This window comes from Apus apus, chromosome 5, assembly GCF_020740795.1.
Source record: "Apus apus isolate bApuApu2 chromosome 5, bApuApu2.pri.cur, whole genome shotgun sequence".
In the NCBI taxonomy this organism is placed as follows: Eukaryota; Metazoa; Chordata; class Aves; order Apodiformes; family Apodidae; genus Apus; species Apus apus.
The window spans coordinates 9,300,293-9,320,038 of record NC_067286.1 but is presented as its reverse complement, the minus strand read 5'-3'; the positions used below and the strand labels follow the sequence as shown (position 1 = coordinate 9,320,038).

At 39.3% G+C, this 19,746-nt stretch overlaps 2 protein-coding genes across 3 annotated transcripts in view; both read right to left on the bottom strand.

Annotated features, from left to right (window-relative positions):
• The window catches only part of BTBD10 (BTB domain containing 10), a 29,316-nt gene extending 18,708 nt beyond the window's left edge, over window positions 1-10,608 (bottom strand). Inside the window, exons 1-2 of one of the 2 annotated variants that reach the window (XM_051622202.1) lie at window positions 3,932-4,305; window positions 3,099-3,257 (exon numbers count right to left, since the gene is read on the bottom strand). In XM_051622202.1, the coding sequence (XP_051478162.1) occupies window positions 3,099-3,199 (101 nt within the window). In that variant the 5' untranslated portion in view covers window positions 3,200-3,257; window positions 3,932-4,305. Of the gene's footprint in view, window positions 1-3,098; window positions 3,258-3,931; window positions 4,306-10,528 lie in introns of those variants that run through there. The other variant, XM_051622205.1, reaches the window with a different exon arrangement.
• Window positions 10,609-15,970: 5,362 nt separating this feature from the next.
• Window positions 15,971-17,097, bottom strand: PTH (parathyroid hormone). The gene is made up of 2 exons (XM_051622207.1): window positions 17,012-17,097; window positions 15,971-16,244 (listed from the first exon to the last, which is right to left on the bottom strand). The coding sequence occupies exons 1-2, from the start codon at window positions 17,095-17,097 to the stop codon at window positions 15,971-15,973; spliced, it is 360 nt and encodes a 119-aa protein (XP_051478167.1).
• Window positions 17,098-19,746: the final 2,649 nt, after the last annotated feature.

The following is a 19,746-nucleotide window of genomic DNA, read 5'->3' as shown; positions in this document are numbered from 1 at the left end:
GTCACCAAACTAATAAAAGATATAATGCTAAACTGTGTAATTGTTTAGTACATACACCCTCTAGACAGTCTTGCCAGACATCCTTTGCATCAGAGACAGCTCAGTGAAGGGAGCCAAATCCAGTGGCTATCCACGCTGCCACATAAGCCTTGCACATGGAAGGACAGCTCACAGTCCTAGATTATGTTTTCTAAGGGTCTAGAAAATTATCTAAGCTATTTTAAGAATGTTAAGGCTGGAGGATTAAACACTCCAAAGCACCAAGTGACAAGCTAAGCGTCTATCTTAAATATTACTCCCTTGTTGAGATTTATTATGAAGTTCTTATTCCTCTGTTGCACTTCTCTAATCTGCAGTGTTTTTTTCTTTATGATAACAAGGCACATTTTGAAAGTGTAAGGCAAATAAAACTGCAATACTCAAATCTTTTAACACAGTAGTTGAGTTTAAGTTATATTATTAAAACTTAAGTCTTCAGAAGCATTTTCCTTTCACTGCATTTTTCAAACAGACTTCCACTTGTCTGGAGAAAGAGAGTCAATTAAGTCAGAAATTACAGTAATGTCTATACTTAGTCTTGCAAAATCCAATTATTTTGTTTAGGCTTTTGAATAAAGTACACTATTTTCCAATAATTGAATTATCTGAAGTAATCAAGTATCTCAAAGGAACAAGGCAACAAAATATTTCTCCTTTATTCCTTACTCTATTAAAATCTCAAACTATTAGTTACATTCTCAAAGATTTCCAAAATGGTCTACATTATTTGGGGGAAAAGAAAAAAGATGCTAGCTTGAATACTATATCCCTACCATACACACTAGAAGCTTCCATAAAACACTGGCTGTTCAGCATGTTATTGGAAACAACTTGTGTTTTATCTGATACACACCCAACCTTGCTGTGGCTATTTTAGAGGCACAGATTTCATGCCTCCTTAAACTCAGATCATATAAAGTGATCACCAGCAGCCCTTCCGAAAGGTGTAGGCCATACACTTCCTTGAGCTATCTCCTTTCTGCATCAAATCATCTTTTTCAGAAAGCTGCACAGCTTTTTATTTAAACATCTGCCCAGAACAGATGATCCAAACCAGACCACACATGGTAAGACATGCTCTGTTTCTCTGGATTGGATTTGCCCAGGTTCAGCTTCCAGATACTGCATTTTATTACAAAATACTGACTAAAGATCATCATCATCATGCTGTTTCTGCAAGGATCTTTAGAGACTGATCAAAATGTCATTATTAAAACTTTGAGTTTTTCCTGTCTCAAAAGATGTTTACTAACTTCTAGGTCTTCAGAATCCCCTCTAATCAAAATCTTCCTTGAACTGTTGATAGGAGAGTGCCAATAACTCAACTACACACCCAACAGCTGCATCAGCCCCTTTGACCACACGATGTTACTGGAAATATATGTTCAATTGACTATCCATTGAGCCAGTGCTCTTTATGGTGCTTCACTGTGGAGAAGCTTTACTGCTTCAGCACTACCAGTGATTGTGAGTTGATGTAGTCTACAAAAATGGCCTACATTCTTTGTTCCTAAATGTTTAATTTTGTATTTAGTCATTTGGGCTGCCCTACACAGGGACAGAAGTTGGACTCGATGATCCTGATGGGTGCCTTCCAACTCAGCACATTCTATGATTCTACAGGAAGACAGAATGGTTATTTGCACCCAGTTCATCAAACCACTCAGATCACATGCTAATAATGAGTCCTTTTCATTATTTAACAGTCCCCATAATGGCTCATCTGCATCAATATCAGTTTTAGGTTTTATTCCAGATCACTCGTCATGGGAGGTAGCACAGGATCAGAGATGAACTACATGAACTGGGCTCAGCAATGAATCACTTATTTACAATCACACTCCAAGATCTGACAATGAACAGTCCTCCACTCACATCCAATGCCTTATTATAGCCACATTGTTCATTGCCTGATACTGCACCACATTTTGGTCCTAAATAAGAAGCACAGACCAACCACTTACCAAACACCATCATCTTAATAAAAACATCAACTGTACAAAGCTATAATAGTCCATGAGCCTATAATGACTAGCAGCTCCAGCCACCTTCTTTAGTTCTGTGTTAACCTTCCATTACTCACACCACAGACAGGCCTATAATTATATGGGTCTCCATGCGAGCCTTTTAATTGTTGCTGCACTCTTTTTTCCTGCCCTCTTGGATGTCTCACAATTATCCAAGAGTTAATGACAGGAAAATAACCCACATTAGTAATTGCCCATAGAATACTTAGGGCAACGCTTGAGTCTGGTTTATCTGAACCTATGCAATAGAAACGTGAATTAAGTTGCTGCTACTGAATGCGCTCGTTAGCTCTTTTCACATCATATTGCAAGTGGGAAAGCCTAAATCATTAGAATTTCAGCTAACTAACAGAAATGTTTTAGTTATATTTAGCATTTCCAAAAGGGCAAAGTATTTGGAAGATACAGACTTATTTGGATGCTTATGTACATTTCTAGGAACATGCTTCTTCACATACATTTGCTAGGTGACTAACTGCTTTGCTTAGTTCATTTTTGAACTGTATACGCTGGAAAAACACTAATTAACTTTAGAATGTCTTCAAATCAAGAAGCACTTAAACATGTTTACGGCGAAGGATGCAGGCAAAAGCAAGAGCTGACACACAGCTTCACAAAGAAAGTGCTATAGTGTCATACTTGCATGCAAGCAATTATTAGTTATCACTGTGCATTAGTTGCACTTAAAATAAGTATGCTATGTAATAGAGAGCACCAACAACTGAAAAGGAAGGAACTCTAAAGTACCCCCTGGAAAAAAAATGATACATTGAGCCACTTGGCTGGTGTCTTGATAATGCACACAAGGCATTTACATTTTTTAAAAAGACTAAAATCCCACAAATCTAAGCACAGATTACGGAAGCTGACAAATGAGTTAGCCGAGAAAATATCTTTTAAAATTAAGAAGCATTCCTTATAAAATACAGCTACAATATTTATGACAGGGCGTGCCACAACTAGATACAGCAGTCTTTAGAATGGATTTTTCTCTTAGTTTTTGAGATGCAATAGATGGTACATAGCACCTACCTTGAATGTTTACAAAGTTTACGAGGTCTATTATGCAATTTCCGATCCCAATTCTCTGGATCACTGGAGTTACTGTCATAAGGATGAGGCCGTCCTGCCATTCCACTGACAGCTTCCTCACACTACTGCTCTGAAAAGCACACATGCAGCACTCACAACCTACATTAAGAGAGCAGTGTTTACCCTTAAATAATGCCACACAGAAAAAAATATTAGACATGCAGAATTTTGTGTTGTTAGGTTTTGGTATTTTAAAATAAAGATTAAAGAAGATAGAATACACTGAAGCACAACTTCTAAGTTGCAGGAGTGTAATCTTCTATACATCTTGCTGATATTGCACTATTATTTCGTTATAAGAAATATTAGTACTATAAATGCCAGAAGAAAACTTCAATTTCGCCACCATTAATTTCACTCTGTCCAAACAGAAAAGTCTCTGGATATAAAACACAAGGCAAACACATCATAATTTTCTTTCACATGTCTAAATCTAATTCAAAGAAAGATCTCAACTGTAAAAGAGACCAACAGTTTCACAATTTCAATGGCTGCCCAAGAAGAAAACAGAATTAAGATTAATAGTCATATCTGAGTCCTTACTCCACAGTGGAATTAACAGAAATCCTTAAAAACAATCTATGTAGTCCAGCTTCATTGACTTTTGCAGAAAAGTAACAAAAATTTAACAGAAAAATAGACATCATAAGCCTACCCTTCCTTGACTGGGATCCCATATTATGTTCAACTCTCTTAAAATGCACTCATAGGTAAAATAACCTTGTCTGTCAATAAAGATAGCCAATCTTAAATGATTGGTGTTCAAGTCATACCTATAAGTGACACCTGGGACAAGTGAGTTGCACAGTTCAGAATGACCTGGTTAGAAAAACAAAAAGGTAGCCACAAGTGAACAGCTGATGATTGTACAGCATCTGGAAAAAAAATGGAATTACAGATAGATAAGCCTATTAAATAATGGGAAGATAAGCCTACTGTGTTTCTCTTTAAGTGTTTTAGAAACTTTGTATCTCCACCTCCCCTTTATTATATTCTATTACATTCAATAAAACTTACCCTTTTTGGAAGTGAGTCCCAATAGAATTGAGACTTCTTTAAAACAAGATAGCTTCTCAAATAAAATATCCCTCCAGTAATGGTAAATGGAAAAGCTCTTCTGACAAATTTAGATTCTCTTAGCTATATTTAGACCCAAAAGTTTTTATTACAGGGGAGTGGTAGAGAACAAGCTTCTTAAAAATGTTAGCTGCATATGAGTTTTTCCTTCACGTTCAGTTCTAACAAAGAAAACAGATTTTATACTAAGTATACAATCTCCACCATGGGGTTGGGTTTTTCCTGTTAGAGTTTCTATAATTAAACACACTTTGATTGGAAGACTTGTTTGGTCAGGTGTTCATATAGAGTCAGGAAAGGAAAAAACAATTTTATTAAAAAAATATAGAAAATACTTCAATTTCTCGTGCAAAAAAAAGGAAGAAGAAAGAAAAGAAAAAAGGCAAAAAGCCCAAATAAACATTTAATCATGTATTACCTGGAAATTCAGGTTATCAAAGCATGATCAAGGTATGACAATACTACACAAACATAGAAGGTTATAGGATTTACACAGGTTTATCAGGTGTGTTTAGATGCTTAAAAAGGAGAAACCTACAACCTGTTTCACAACAGAGTAAGCATTATTAAGTAGAGAAGGGGAAGGAGGGCTGGTTTATAAATCCAGTCACGGGTTACTTCAGCAGTAGTCATTCACTACTTAGGTGCAATATGATGTACCATTTGCATATACAAGCAATACAAAAATGAAGACACTTTTTATCCTGAATTGAAGCCAACTGTGTTCATTAAATTGAGTCACTCAAGCAAGATACACAACAGGTCTTACTACCTGTGGCAACAACACAGTGTAGAACAAAAAGCAAAGACCAGCAATCTGCCAGTGTAACAACACAGCTCCCATTCTGCACTTCTAGCTACTGACTGCTGCAGGGTCCTGCTTCGACTCCTGTATTTGCACAGCAGTGACAGGCTCCTTCAGCACCATGCATTTCTCTTCTGGCTCTTCTTTGTTGCCACAAATTATTTCTTCCCTTTAAAACCATCTGAAAGGATTATAAACACCTCACCCTCTCAGGTATGGACCAAAGCAGATACTTTATCAGAAAAAGGCTGATCCAGCCGCCAGTTCTTACACATTTCATTAAAATGACACATCAATACTTGAATTTAGCTTTCTCACTGAAAAGACATGTAGAAGAGGCTGTTTTTATGAGAACCACAGCTGAAAGGACAATTTAAAGTCACCTGCTTAAATTTTTTTCCACACTTTTTTGCCTTCTCCCCATCTTTCATTCAATGAAAGTGACAAATTCAACACAAGGGTATAGGTTCACATACACTTCAAAGATTTTTTAAAGCATGATAAATTTCTCAATCTGCTAGGACCAGTTCCTCAATCTGCTTTGCTATTCAGCTATTCACTTAAGCCATTACAAACAACAGATGACACAGAAGGACAGAAACAAATGGGATTGCTCGTCATGAACAATATTGTCTCTTCCCAGCTCAAAGCCTAAGAGGCACCTCAGCAGTGTCCCTGATTAAGTCCCTGACTGGCACACAACTCAGAACTAGAGCTCAGTTATGAAAAGACAAAAAAATCTTTAAGTGTCCAAAGCCGCCATATCTTGTGAAACTTCGAACAGAGTTCCAAGAATGTCACAATATGAACTTGTGAAGAAGAAAGAATGATCTTAAATTAACACTGCACTAAGAAACGGTCTAGTGGAACACAGCTAATATTTTTCTTCTTGACTATTGTTGATTGTGCTTTTGGGCAATTATAAACAAACATATTTCTAATTTGTATTTCAGGTTTTAACCTGAAACCTGGAAGATCATGAAGAAAACTTTTTGTTGCTTTTCTCTACTGAAACTAGAGATTTTCAATTAGCAAATGCTATAAAGTAACTAACCAGTCTCCTGCTTAATTTTTAAACAATTCTACAAATCCACTTTTTTCTGAAATAGAAAAGAACATTTCAAGCGTGGTTTCATTTGGTTTTTTGTTGTTGGGGTTATTTTGGGTTTGTTTTATTTTTCACGGATTCACATTGTGGGCAATAGAGAAACTATTTTTTGAAGAACATTCTGGCCTTGTGTGTGAAAAAAAAACACAACAAAACAACACTTCAAGAGAACACGGCCCCAGATACAATTCATCACCTCCTGTGAAATAAAGTAACTGCATCTGAAATGTCAGTAAACACAAAAAGGCATTGGGAGCACATGATATTAAAAAAAAATAAAATAAAATCCAAATATCCTTTGTAGATCACAAAAAACTACCAAAATTGTTGCCATTCTATCTAGATAATAAGCCATTCTCAAGGTGTAAAGAACTATTGCTTATCCCTCTGCAGAAAGTTAATACTCCGGAGAATTCTCACAGGTAATAATTGTGTACAATAGGAAATCAGGAAGCAGACTTTAATTTTCAGAGCTTTCAAGACAGACAGCTAGAACACTTTGAACTTGCTAACACTGACTTAAAGCCAGAATCATCACTACTTTTGCAAGCTGTAGATTATTGGAATACAAGGGAATTGTAAAGACATACACTCAGTGAGTCGGGAAGCTAATAGTCAATGTGGCAGAGCCACCCCAGACACTGCAAATAGTAATTAATGTTTTACACCATTACTCGTGAAAGGATGTATCATATACTAACTTGTGATAGCTGTAGAACAATTCTTTTAAATAATACATAAAGCATCTTCAGTTCTGTGCCATGACAAGATGCACAAAATGTACAACACATGAAAGATGCACAGCTGATTAAACAAGATTTAGACAAAAATCAGATGCTAGACAGATAGCTTTGTGAGATGCAGAATGTGCACTTTTCAAGGTACTGCAGGTGGGGGGAAAAAAGTTATTTGGAAAGCTTTCAGGAAAGATCTAAAGCTAATCTCAACCAATATCAGTACATTTCAAGCCAGCCAGCCACACTATTTATTGAGAATACTTGTCAGGCTGCAAAGTTCTGGAGTCTCCCTAAAAATGATTATTAAAATAGCCTGAAGTTTTGAGGTAGAGGCCCAAGATGTCTGGGTACTAGCTCATCATATGGAATGAAGAACTGATTCCTCCAGCTGTCAGTACAGAAGACAACATTCAGATAACAAGTAATATTCCAGGTAGCTACTCAGCTTTAAGCCTTGGACAGAAGCACTTCCTAGAGTAGGACTGGTTTCAGAAGCTCATCTGCTTTAATTTGCTTTACCAGTGAAATACACTCTAAAGGTGAACCAGGATAATCAGAAAGATCCAACAGACAAGTAACCAGCTAGGACAAAACCTGGCATTAGTAGTTACACAGAAACTCCAAGATTCAGATTTATTTAGACTCTCTCTAAGGGGTGACAGTCTGCTGTTCATTGCCTCTAGTCATCAAAGCACAAAAGCAGCAACAACAAAAACTAACTTACAGGTAGGATTTACTGGGAATGCAAGTATGGTGACATTACATCCTAATTAAGAAATACAGTTCAAAGTACACATGCTCATAATGAAAACACCATATATCATGGAAATCCATACCTGCCAAGTGAGTTTCCTGCAAACAAGTGCAGACATCAGCCACAATTCAGCCACATGAAGTAGCTCTATAAATTATCATCATTGAAATGTTATCAAACTGATGCTGATTAAAGCATAGCTAATAACCACCCTTTGCAATAGACTCAACATTAACATAGTAATGTCAGGACTGAAGCTTCTCTGGATGAGTAAGAAGTAAAAAAAAAAGTCACATGAAGCGGATGATATTCCTATTTCTATGGCACCTATTTCTGTGGCACCATGAGCAACAGATATCCAGCTTTAATTTTGTAATACCTAAAAGGAACATGATGTTAAAACACCTATCTGATATCAGAAGCCTAAAAAGCAAGAGGCAGATGATTCCAAACTCCCCCTCTGTATTTGCATTTATTGTGTAAAACCAGCCTAAGGTCTGACTGTAGAAACTTCAGTGGATTGAGCAACTTCTCCCACATAGAATTATGTTTATCATTGCAGGAAAAAGGAGCAGAACCTAACTACTTGCTGCTACTACCAGCCCCATTGCATGTGGCCCACCAACATAAAACAGGAAGCAGACAGACACCAGGCTTCCTAACAGGCAGAAGCAGTGACAAGATGAATAGCATGGAACAGAGCATCAGGCAGATTTATTGAAGACACAAGCAAGGTCCTATACCCATGGTTGTACCCAGCAGTAACAATACATTTCAGTGAGTAAGAAAATACCGATTTTTCACATTTAAAATAAATTCTAAATTAGACTTTTATTTTTTATTTTGTATGTGGGGTTTTTTTTTTTAAAGAGATACACAGTTTTATTGAGAAGGAACAGCACCAGGCCAAGATTTAAACAACACTGCCAAAGGAAAGCTGTGCTGAAAGAAATTAGCATATAATGAAATTTAATTTTTGTGTATGCATACAGGACAAAACAGCTCCAGCCTCAACTACACAACCTACAGAATCATGCAGGATATAAAAAGTGGCAGAACAACCAATAGTGATGATACTTGTAACTAATTTAATAAGCAGTGTCATCCACACATCAACCATTTACCATTTTCAAATGCATTTGGGCCTAAAATGAAAACTGGGCTTCAAGAAGGAATTCAGTGTGTGCTACAAGAGCTGTTTTAACTTGTCTTTCTTAACCCCTCGGTTTCCCTGCCATTAACACACTGGGCAAAAACACTAATACAAACATGTGCTGAAAAAACTCAGACAGCATCATCACTAGAAGGCAATGATGACCAACCACAGGCAGGATGTAACAGACTATAATGAGTTTTTGAGATAGAAATGGGACAAATCTGGAGGTAATATGCAAAGGCTTTTGGTAAGAGACTGGTGTGTCTTAACAGAAAATAAATTCTCTGTGAAGTTCAGCAAGAAAGAGACCTAGTCAAAGACAAAACCACACTGACAGACCTGCAAAACAAATACAGTGGAACATCTTTCATTAACTACAGAGAAACGGTTAAAAGAAAATAAAAAATAAATCAGCCAGTTCCTTTTGCCTGTACTTGTATTCAAGCTATATTCATTAAAGGTAACCTACACAAGATGCAGCAGAGATTTTTTGGTTCAGATAAAAGAAAACAAGTGTGAATTATCAGGTGACGATCTGTGAATAGTGTGAAGTTGATAACTGGAATTGTATTTCTGCATCACCTAATTCAACAGCAAATTGAGAAGAGAAAGGGAGGGTCTTCCAGGGAAAGGATCACCTAAGATGAAGCAACAACTAAGATAAGTAATTTTCAAATTAGTCACTGAAGAAAAAAGGCAAACAAAAATAAGAACAGACATGACAACCAAAAGGCTACCTAGAAGCCAGGTTTTAAGCACATACTCGAATTTGTAAGAAGCAGCCAACAGTAAAGAACAAAAAGATAAAATGCTCAGCCACTACTTTGGACAAAGAAGCCAGACAAGTGACAGAAACAAATCTGCAAAAAGGTCTAGGATGGAGCTGGATCCAAATTCTGAAAGAGATCTAAAATGACACGTTTGATGGGATCAGAGACAAAAAAGGAAAAAGGTGCAGAAGCAAAAGCTAGAAACAACAGTAAGTGCAAAGAAAAACGGCAGCGACAGGCAACTGCAATACCTAATTGTACTATGACAGATTCGTCACACAAGGAATTCATATTTTCTGCAAATAAAAGAGGGTTATGTGGAAAAAAGCTTTACAGGTATTGAACTCATCATGAAATCGTTTAAGTAGGCAAATCAGTGCCCAAGGATTAAGTAAAACAAGTACGCTCAGGAACCAGACGATCGCTGCCGGCCAGTCCCGGCCAACACCACCTCCCTGCACCCCTCACAGCAACTGCAGGCTCTGCCCGCGAACACCGCACGATCCAAACTAGCCATTTCAGTCGTGCCGAGCCTCCTCACGGCACTACACGTCCAGACACGGCGACCTGACGGAGGAGCTGAAGCCCAAGCCCCAGCACGCCGCCGCTCTCCGGCGCTGGGAAGCCCGAAGCGCGGCCCGGCGCGAGGCCGCCTCACGCGCCCCGCACGCCCGCGGGCGGCGGCGGCAGCAGCAGCACCGCTCCGGCCCCTCGCAGGGCCGGGGCCGCCCCGCCTCCCCCAGCCCGGCAGAGACACCGACGGGCTGGCCTCCCGCTAGCCCCGAGGGGCACAGCCCCGGAGCCGCGCCCGGGAGCCGGGCCGGGGGCGGGGGGTGGGGGGGCACGCCGCCGCCCGCACTCTCCGCCGCAGCGGCAACGGCCCTGACGCCGTGGGGCGGCACGTGGGGCGGCACGTAGCCCCGGCACCCAGCCCCAACACCCAGCCCCCCGGCCGCCACTCACCGCGGCCGAGCCCCCGTCCCCCGCCGCCGCCGCCGCCGCCGCCAGGCCCGGCAACCGCCGCCTCTCGCGAGAGCCGCCCGCGCGCAGCCGGAGCGGAGGCGGCGGGGCCGAGGTCTCTCGAGAGCTGAGCGGCGGGGGCGGGGCCGGCGCGGCGCGCGGAGACGCCGTTGCTAAGGGCCCGGGGCCGCCTCCCGCCGCTGCCGCTCCGCGGGGCCCGCCGCGCCGGGGGCAGCGGGACGGGGGCCGGGGGAGGGGCGACCGCTCCAGGTGGCCGCTGCAGGGCGTGCGGGCTACCAGGGAGAGCCGAGAGAGCGGAGGCTGCCGGTGTGAGGGCCTGAGGCGCGGGCTGGAGAGCGAGCGCCGCCCGCCGGCGGGAAGAGCGGCCTGGAGGGCGCGGGCAGAGGTGAGGCGGGTGGGCCGGGCGCTCCCGGGTAGGGCTGCCCTGGGGGAGGGCAGCTGGGCCGCTGCCTTCCCGCTGGAGGAGCCGGCCTCGGGTCCTGCCCCGCCGTGCTGTGGCAGCAGCGCCCGCCTGTCCCTGTCTGTCCCAGAAGAAGCCGAAGAAGGACACAGTACAGTGTGACTAGACCAGCTGACACCTCTGCTGTCTCAACCTTCATCCTAAAATCGAGTTCTGACTTAAATTGCAGCTATGATTTTTAGGTTTGCACATCCCTGTAGATTATTATATAGAGTCTGTGTGATCTGGAGTCTACTTAGGAACGTAATTAGTGGATGTGGCTTTCGTTGGCGAATACCCCGGCAGAACTGTCGTGTCCCACACTGCAGGCAGCTTCGGTGTGCTGAAGTGTCCCAGCTGTTAAGTTGACACTAAGCCCTTTGCACTCCTCATGAGGGGATAATAAACTGATACCAAGCCCCAGCTGTACTCAGATCTAAAGACACCCTCAGTTTCTTTGTTAAGATATTCTCTATAGCATCGTTATTAAATACAGGCAGAGCTTGACTTCTGTTTCAGATGAGAGGGCTGTAGAACTCCAGACAATATGTACCTTGAAGCAAATTTGAATTAGTGGAGAGTTTGGGAGGAGGAAGAGAAGCAGCAAATCTCTGCCCAGACTCTTGAATGTTTATCTGTCCTCCTTTATGCACTCTGGGAAACCAGTCTCATTGCACAGTGGATATTTTGAGGCAGTCCCATTGGGACGGTCAGCCACCATGTATGGGGACTTCTCAGAGTCTCACAAAATGCTATTCTAAGCCCCTGTTGGACCAGACCTCACAGGGAAAACATGCAGGTAAGAGGGAACACGAATCTATATCCTACTGTTTAATATATATTCATTTTGAGGAGGGGTTCTGATTTAACCTCTGGTGGAGGAAGTTGATAAATTTGCTGTCAGATTCCAGAGACTGGAACTGTACAGCCAGTGCCTCTTGTGTGCTTCTTACGTACCTTACAGAGCATCCTTCTCTTCCAGGGACACCTAAGTGCTAATGTAAAGATTCACTGAGTGTACACCTCTGGGCTTGCCTGATACATTAGCAGATCTGACTGATCTGGGGGTGAGGGTATTGGGTAGGCAAGTTGTCCAAGTTATTATGCACGCTGGGGAGAAGAGGGAAAGAGGGGGCAAGAGAGCAAGGGTTTGTGTCTTTGCTGCACCAAAATGCCCCATAAAAGACAGAAGCTTTGCTACAATATACAGCAAAACACGGATCTGTTAAATGAATTTTTTTTTAATCCTTTAACAATAGCTAGAGAGATAAACTACACAGTTCTAGAAATGCAGCAGTAGAACAACGATGGCCAAGCAGCCTGCACAAAAGCTGTCAGAATGTGCTAACTAGGCAAGGAGTCAGATGTTCCTGCCGCTCAACAGCGAGCGGAGCAACTCTGAGCAGCACTATTGACAACAGGCAAAGTTAGAAGCAGCTAAGAAAGCCAGATCACTAGCAGTTAAACCACCAACAGTAGCCTTTATCTATAGGTCTTACAATTTATCTACTTTTTATTAATTCTTGTGATTTTGGCTTTGTTAATTATTCGTTGGGTTTGGTTTTTTTCACAGGCTACATTTTTACTTCCCCTGAGGATTGATATTGATATTAGGCTTCTTGTTTCGTTGAGTCATGAGTGAGAGACCTGATTATATTTCTTCTCACTGAGAATTTTGTAAAAAAACAGGTGTATACAATAAATATCCATCTGCACAGTATAGGTCTTCAAGGACACAGGTCTTAGTAAAAAGCCCTTGTCAAATCATAAAGCAAGGTTTTTCTGCCTTGAAAGGAAGTATCTGCATAGAAACCACATTCTTCAAGGAGGAAAGAGGCTTTCTAGAGACACCCCATCTTTGGAAGGCTAATGCTATGGATGAGAAGGAATGCAGACTTAATACTGTGCTAACTTTATCTCAACTGTAACAGGGAACATAGGAAGTCTCCTCTGGCAACCACATGCATGTCTGAGTCTGTTGTGAAGTGCAGGCTCACTTATGTTTACCTTATTTACCTGCAACTACGCAACATGGCATAGACTTAAGGTATGTTCCAGTCCATGTGTGATAAAAGAACTCAAGCATACCCAAGAGTCATGTTACTGTCTCCTCCAGTGACATTGGCTGGATATGAGATTTTGGCTCATATTAGTTAAAACCTTCATATTCAGATGTGTGCAAGCTCAATTTTTGGCCTCTCTTTCCATGTTCTCTTAAAAAGCTAGACAGGCAATACCATTTGTCACTGTGCACTGTTCATTCATCATAGCATTATCATGAGTCTTTTGATTTATTTTCTGGCTGCTGTTTTTACCATTTATTATCATATATAAGGGGTTCAGTGGCCCTGTTATTTCTTACCATCCCCTTTCTAGGCCCCTTAATCTGTGAAAGAGAGATGACCAAAATTGCACCTGTTATTCCAGGTGAAGATGAATCTTTGCAATATATCATAGTGTTAAAATATTTTAATAGTATCCTCTGCCCTACTCTGAGCATTTTGCTGTTTTGACTGCTGCTGCACTGACCAGAGGTGTAACCTGAGAAGATGTAACTAATCTGTTTTTTCTAAATAAGTAAGTAATTTCATCCAAATTCCATCTTTTTTTCTAGTAGGCATCACCTAGCAGTAATTCATCTGCTACTGTGTTGCCTTTAGTCCCTCTGAAGAGTCACACTGTCACTGGGCAAAGCAAACATGATTTTAGCCATAAATGGGACAGTGCCGAGCATAGTTTGTCTGTGGCCACATTTCTAGCCAAATGATGTTCAGTGGTGCATTGTCTGTCTCTGACCCTGAAGCCCCTGGTAAGCAACAAGTATTTTTTGCAATGCGCAGAGAGTTTAAATATTTATGTAAGCATCTTTCATCTACTAGATTGCTTCAGATTAGAAAGAAGTTGCTTAGATATTGGGATCCTTTGTTTAGATCAAAATGAAACAGCTTATTAATTTGGCATTTTATGATTATATAGTTTGTGCATGTGTGTCATTGTTGTAAGGGGACATAAATAGGTTTGTGCTAGGTAAATACCTTTTGTTGAACCATCAAGATGATTTTGTGTGCAGGGAAGACAAAAGGAAAAATAAAAATTGCTTTCATAACCATTTTTATATTTATATGACTGTAATAAAATTAAATGGCTTAATAGTCTTGCCCCAAATGCTAAATTGTATCAGAAGAGTTACAGGTCTGTCAGTTATTATACTTTAAAATAATGTCCAAGAGCTTTTGGTCCACTTTATTTGGCAATACATAAGTGAGACATAGGTACAAAAATGCAATTTTATTCCTTCAAGTTAGCACAGATGTCTGATAAAAGAATAAATAGAAAGTGCACTTTAAGGCCACGATTCTGCAAGCGGTATGGAGCCCTTGCTGGTGTGGGGGGCACCGAGGTGCACAGGCACGCCATCTGCTTGCAGCTTCAGGACCTTTTCATGACTGAAAGTGTAGCCAAGATGATGAGCTGCAGTTCACTAGTTGCAAGTACCTTTCTAGCCTCCAGCAGATTGCATTTATATTTGTAAGGATTTAGGAGTTTTGTACCAGGTGCCCCAAGGTGTGCTAGACATCAAACAAACAAATAAGAAGAAATGTGGGAACATACATATGGACATTTTGGGTTAGAGCAGCAATTAATCTAGATTTGAGCTCTGGCAATGACAACTGTGGAGGCAACCACCATTATTCCTGCTGAGAAAATGTTCTTATTAGTCAGAAATGATTGAGAGTCGTAAGCACATATGTGCATGCACCATTCAAAATAATTTTGTATCTCCTGCTTTTTGAAATGATTGCTTTCACAATTTATTTTTTCCCATCCATATTTATGTCCAATTTTTTTGAGTCCTGCTTAGAGTTTGAACATGTTACAGCTAATCTTTCCTGGGTTGGTTTCTGCATGCTAATGATCCTGATTTTTGGGGATTAGGCAAACTGTGATCTCAGTTCTACCAAAAAATGCATATGAAAATGAGCAATTTTGTTTATGAGAGCCACTGTTCTCACAAACAAAAAATACTTACACATGAGGCCTAACACAATATACAGAAATTCAGAGTTAGATAGTTTGCAGAGAAAATGCAAGGCAAGAAAAATGGATGACAAGATTTTTGTTTCAATTGTAATTGTCTGGTATAGGATCGTTTCCCAGTTCTACAGTTAGGGCCATACTTAGATATGTGCTACCATCTCTGTTCCCACTGCTTCTGCAGTTAATTATAGGTTATCATCTTTTGGAGGAGGGGAAGGTGATCAAACCTTACCTTCATTTCAGTATTTTGCAAAACTTCATTCTTCTATTTCATGCAGCATTTGTTTTAATTTTATCCTATTGTACTTTCATCTTAAGCTTCGCCTTCCTACTTAAATTTTAAATGTTTGCACTCTTTAATCCTAAATTATTATCATGCAGCATTTGCTCTGTAATTAATGTTCATCTGATTTTAGGCCTTCTTCTGAAAATAAATGTGGATTTAAGTTTACATATTTTCATTAGTGCATAGTTAAGCAAAATGTAATCCTAGGCAAAATGATGCTCTACTCTGGAGACAGTTTCTACTGCATTTATTCATTGTTGGTTACCAGTACCAGTAGGCCTCGTATGCTGTGCATGTAAGAGTAGGAGAACTAGTCTGAAATTATTTTTCAACTTACTCACTGGTTTGGGTTTATTTTTCTTCTTCTTTTTTTTTTCTTTTTTCTTTTTTTCTTTTTTTTTTTTTTTCCTTTTTTTGCTGGAAATTTCTAAGATACATTAGCTATTCCAAAGATACCCAGAAATTGGCAGTTCATGGGTGAACTGTAAATACATTTTATTATTTGGTTGTGAAATGTCTAACTCAATGGGGCTACAGTCTTGAATGGAGCCTTTAATCCTTATTGCAGTTTGAATAAATAATAATAATAAAATGCCCTACTTGATCAATGATATACAGACACATGCTTACTTAGACATATATAATGCTCTGGCTTTTTTCATTATGGCTTTGTCTTAAAGAGTACATCCATGTAAGTGTTGTCCAGATCCATGGATTTCTTCTGGACTGCTGCCCGCAAATGCTCGGGGAGCAGCCTCCGACTTCTTATCTCACCCAGGACAATGTCATCCTTGTTGCGAGGCCTCTGGGTCCTGGCATCCTCCAGGGCACTGTGCACATCCTGCAGTTTCATCTGAAGCCAGTCCTGTCTCTCCACAGTGTGTCGATGCTCTCCAAGGTTATGCATTAATTGCATCTCACTCACTGATCTTTTCCTGCATGAAAAGCAAAGAAAGAGTCTCACAGTAGCCCTTCTTGAATTCTAGATCTTCACTCAAAAACCCAGGCCTGGGAACTTTCATGAGGTATCACGATACAGAGCTGTAGAACCTAGCTTTCCAGAATGACATCTGGAGAAGAAAAGGGTGGGTGGTGATTTTTTATTGATAATGGAAATATTAGTTAGATGGCATAAAAAATAAGAAGTCATCCAGTTTTGTGACTCTATTGTTTGACTATATCATTGATTTTAGTTGCTGTAGATGATCTTAGGGCTTATACCATAACAGGTAACTGATTAATACAACTATGGCATCTATTCAGCAGTAGTTTTCTGTGAACATTAGAGCTAAGGAAACATGATTTCCTCTGGATTTGTGTCTCAATGCTGAATGTTGTTAGTGTCCTAGAGCAAGTTCCAGCTAGATCCTTGCACAGTAAAAAGATGCTCTCTTGTGTAGACCCCCCGCAAATGTCTAAGAGATGCAGCCTACCCAATAATACTGCTAAGAAAGCACTTATATGATTTTTCTCCCTCTACTCAGCTGCCTATTTAAAAAAAATGTGTAAGAACTCAGAGTATCTGAGATCTTTACAGCTGTATCTAGAGGACAGAATTGTGACAGTTTGGTCGAAGTGTTCAAAAGCAGGGATAGAAAGACTAACAAAGACACATAAACCTACATACAGACAACCCAGTCGTGTTCTTAAGAACAGCTAAAGTCATCCTCCAAACTTTGGAAGCATATAATATTGTACTTACATCATTGGTCTTCCATCAGAGTTTGTAAAAAAGCATATGGCATATAAAATGATGGCAATCCTGGCCAGATTTTTTATAGAAGTCATTTTGTCTACAAAGATAGAAATGAATACATGTATAAATCTGTATTTCAAGTTAATTCCAAAGAAATTTACATTAGAAAGAAGTTGAAGAAAGACATCAGAGAAGTGATGTTGAAAAATAGTTTTTGTGTGAAATGGTGTAGATCAAGGGATGCAAATGGAGAATTTAGTTCTAATACTAATTTTGTGAGCAACTTTCTGTTACTTCACAGGCAAATCTAAGAACTTGCCCTGCATCATTATCATCTAGGTAGACGTCTCTTAGATAACTGGGTGAAGAGCACCATTTTCTTCCATCATCATCATTATTATTATTATTATTATTATTATTATTATTATTATTATTATTATTATTATTATCATCGTTATCATTATCATTATCATTATCATTATTATTTGCATGCTCCAAGTATGTTGAAATACTTGTATGTAGCTATGCAAGTGAAAAGAGTTGTTCTTTTATCAATTTTGTTTTGTATATTCTGTAGAATGAAGAGGCTGACATTTTTCTTGACAGTTTTGCATAGAGGCACAACTCTACTGAGTTATGTTAGTCCCCATTTAATGATAAAGGAGAAATGAGAATTGCTCCCCTATTTTATTTTATATTTTCAGTGATAATCCTGCATTTCCGCTATGAATCCCACTCTGCTTTGTACGCCATCAGCAAAACTGCCACTGGGGATATATTTGAAAAATATTTATTACTGATGATGCTGCAACAGGCAGAAATGACAGTCTAAGTATCAGTTTCCAGTATGTATTTTCAGTATTGACAGCCAGAAAAGGCATCTTTTTGTTATAGCTTAAGAAATTTGATATAGAGAAACTGAAACTTCAGAAATATAAAAATTCCACAATGCCATTTTTGCAGTATTTTCTGCAGCTTTACTCTAGTTCAAAAAAGCATTTATTACATGATATCGTACACATTAGTCTGAATATGGTCCCAGCAGTCCATCTAACCCAATATTACAAATTCAGGAGTTAGATTCACAAGATATTTCTCAGTCACTGTCTCAGATTTTTTCATTTCACAAATTTGGTTCAGATAATAAAACAGTTTGATCTTACCAGTATTCAGTTTATTTTTAAGATAGTCTGAAAAGGAGCAATATAAAAGTTAACAAAGAATCGACAATAAAACTTTCTAAGAAAGTCTTCTAGAGAACTTGGAAATAAAATAGAGTATACTTACCAGATAGTATCTTAAACAGATTTCTGGTGTGGGTATGTCACAGATGACTGTCTCTTGATGTCAAGTATATTTAAAGACTACTGAATTGGTTTAGTGGACCCCTTAAGAGCTTCTAAGTAACTTAGAAGCCCTTTTATTGTCTCAGTTGATGTCACTCTCAACACACACCCTCTTGACCCTCACGTGCCCACCCTCAGATGCTTTTGTTAATTTGGCATTTACAGGGAAAAGAAAGGTCTCAGCAAAAATAAAGTGTCCTGGGTAGTTGTGAAGAAGTTTGACTTTTAAATTCAGATTCCCTGTTACTCAGAGATTTGTGCCCAAGATAACATGATCTCTGAAGCTGTTGGAAGGATTTACAAATAAAACTTTGTGTTGTTAAATGCAGCCAGGTAAAACTTATATTAGACAGTGAGGTTAGTGATCTACAAATGCAAGATTAAAAGAAAACATTGTCAAGCTAACATCTATAATACTTGTGGGAAAGGCGAGTAGTAACTTCAGGTCAGATATTAGGTTTCTTTGTGAAAGAATATACTGGAGAGGAGCAGAAGCCCCAAGATGAGACAGGATCATGTTTTTAATGAAAAGTTGTTAAAATACAATACTTTCCCATACATATGAAGAAAGAGTATTTTTGGCTGCAAGATATTTTTCCTACACAAAATGCTGCTTCAGAGGTTTATGGGGGTGATACATGTTCTTAGGATATTTGTATCTGATGTGACCACTATGGGTACTAACCTGAACCCTCTACTGGCTAAAAATGTACAATGGACATGACGTGCCAGGAAAAGATATGAAAAAATCTCTACACAGTTGATAATGAAAGGTTCCGTTTTTTAGATGTTACCATAATAAACATATGCAAAACATTTAACACGAAGGAAGTACTTTTAGAGAGGCCTGGAATTCACATGGAACTTCAAGCATATGGCAGCAAAGCCTTACATAAAGGACAAGCATTAGAAAATCTAGTGTCTGTATATAAAAAAATCCTTCTTGTACATAAAGTGACAATAACTGATAGCAAAAATTTGCAATAAGTCATTAGTAACAATTGCAAAACGAATGCTAGCAGACTTGAATTGCCAACATTACTTTTGCATCACACACACATAAATCTAGAAGAGACCCCAGGCTGGAGCTTTGAATACATCTGAGACAAACACCAGAATATGATGTTCTAATTGAAAATACTTAATTCACTTCAGACAACACATATTAAATTTTTACAGATGTCCTTCAACAAGCCGTAGTTTAACTGGCTTATTTGCTGCAAATCTAGTCTTTAAGACAGCTCTGAAATAGGGATTCTTATTCATTGTCATTTTAATTCAAAGGTACTAAATAGGTTGTACATAAAATGTCAAAGAAAGATGGGTAAACATGATACTTTAAAAAGCTGACATGTGAAAAAATACACAGGTCAAATTAGAATTGCACTGTTTACC

Bases quoted from the DNA above. Each gene is read 5' to 3' on its own strand.
- PTH (XM_051622207.1), bottom strand. From the start codon at position 17,097: ATGACTTCTATAAAAAATCTGGCCAGGATTGCCATCATTTTATATGCC. The intron at 16,245-17,011 runs GTAAGTACAATA...CTTTTCATGCAG, and splicing joins TCTGATGGAAGACCAATGAT to GAAAAGATCAGTGAGTGAGA.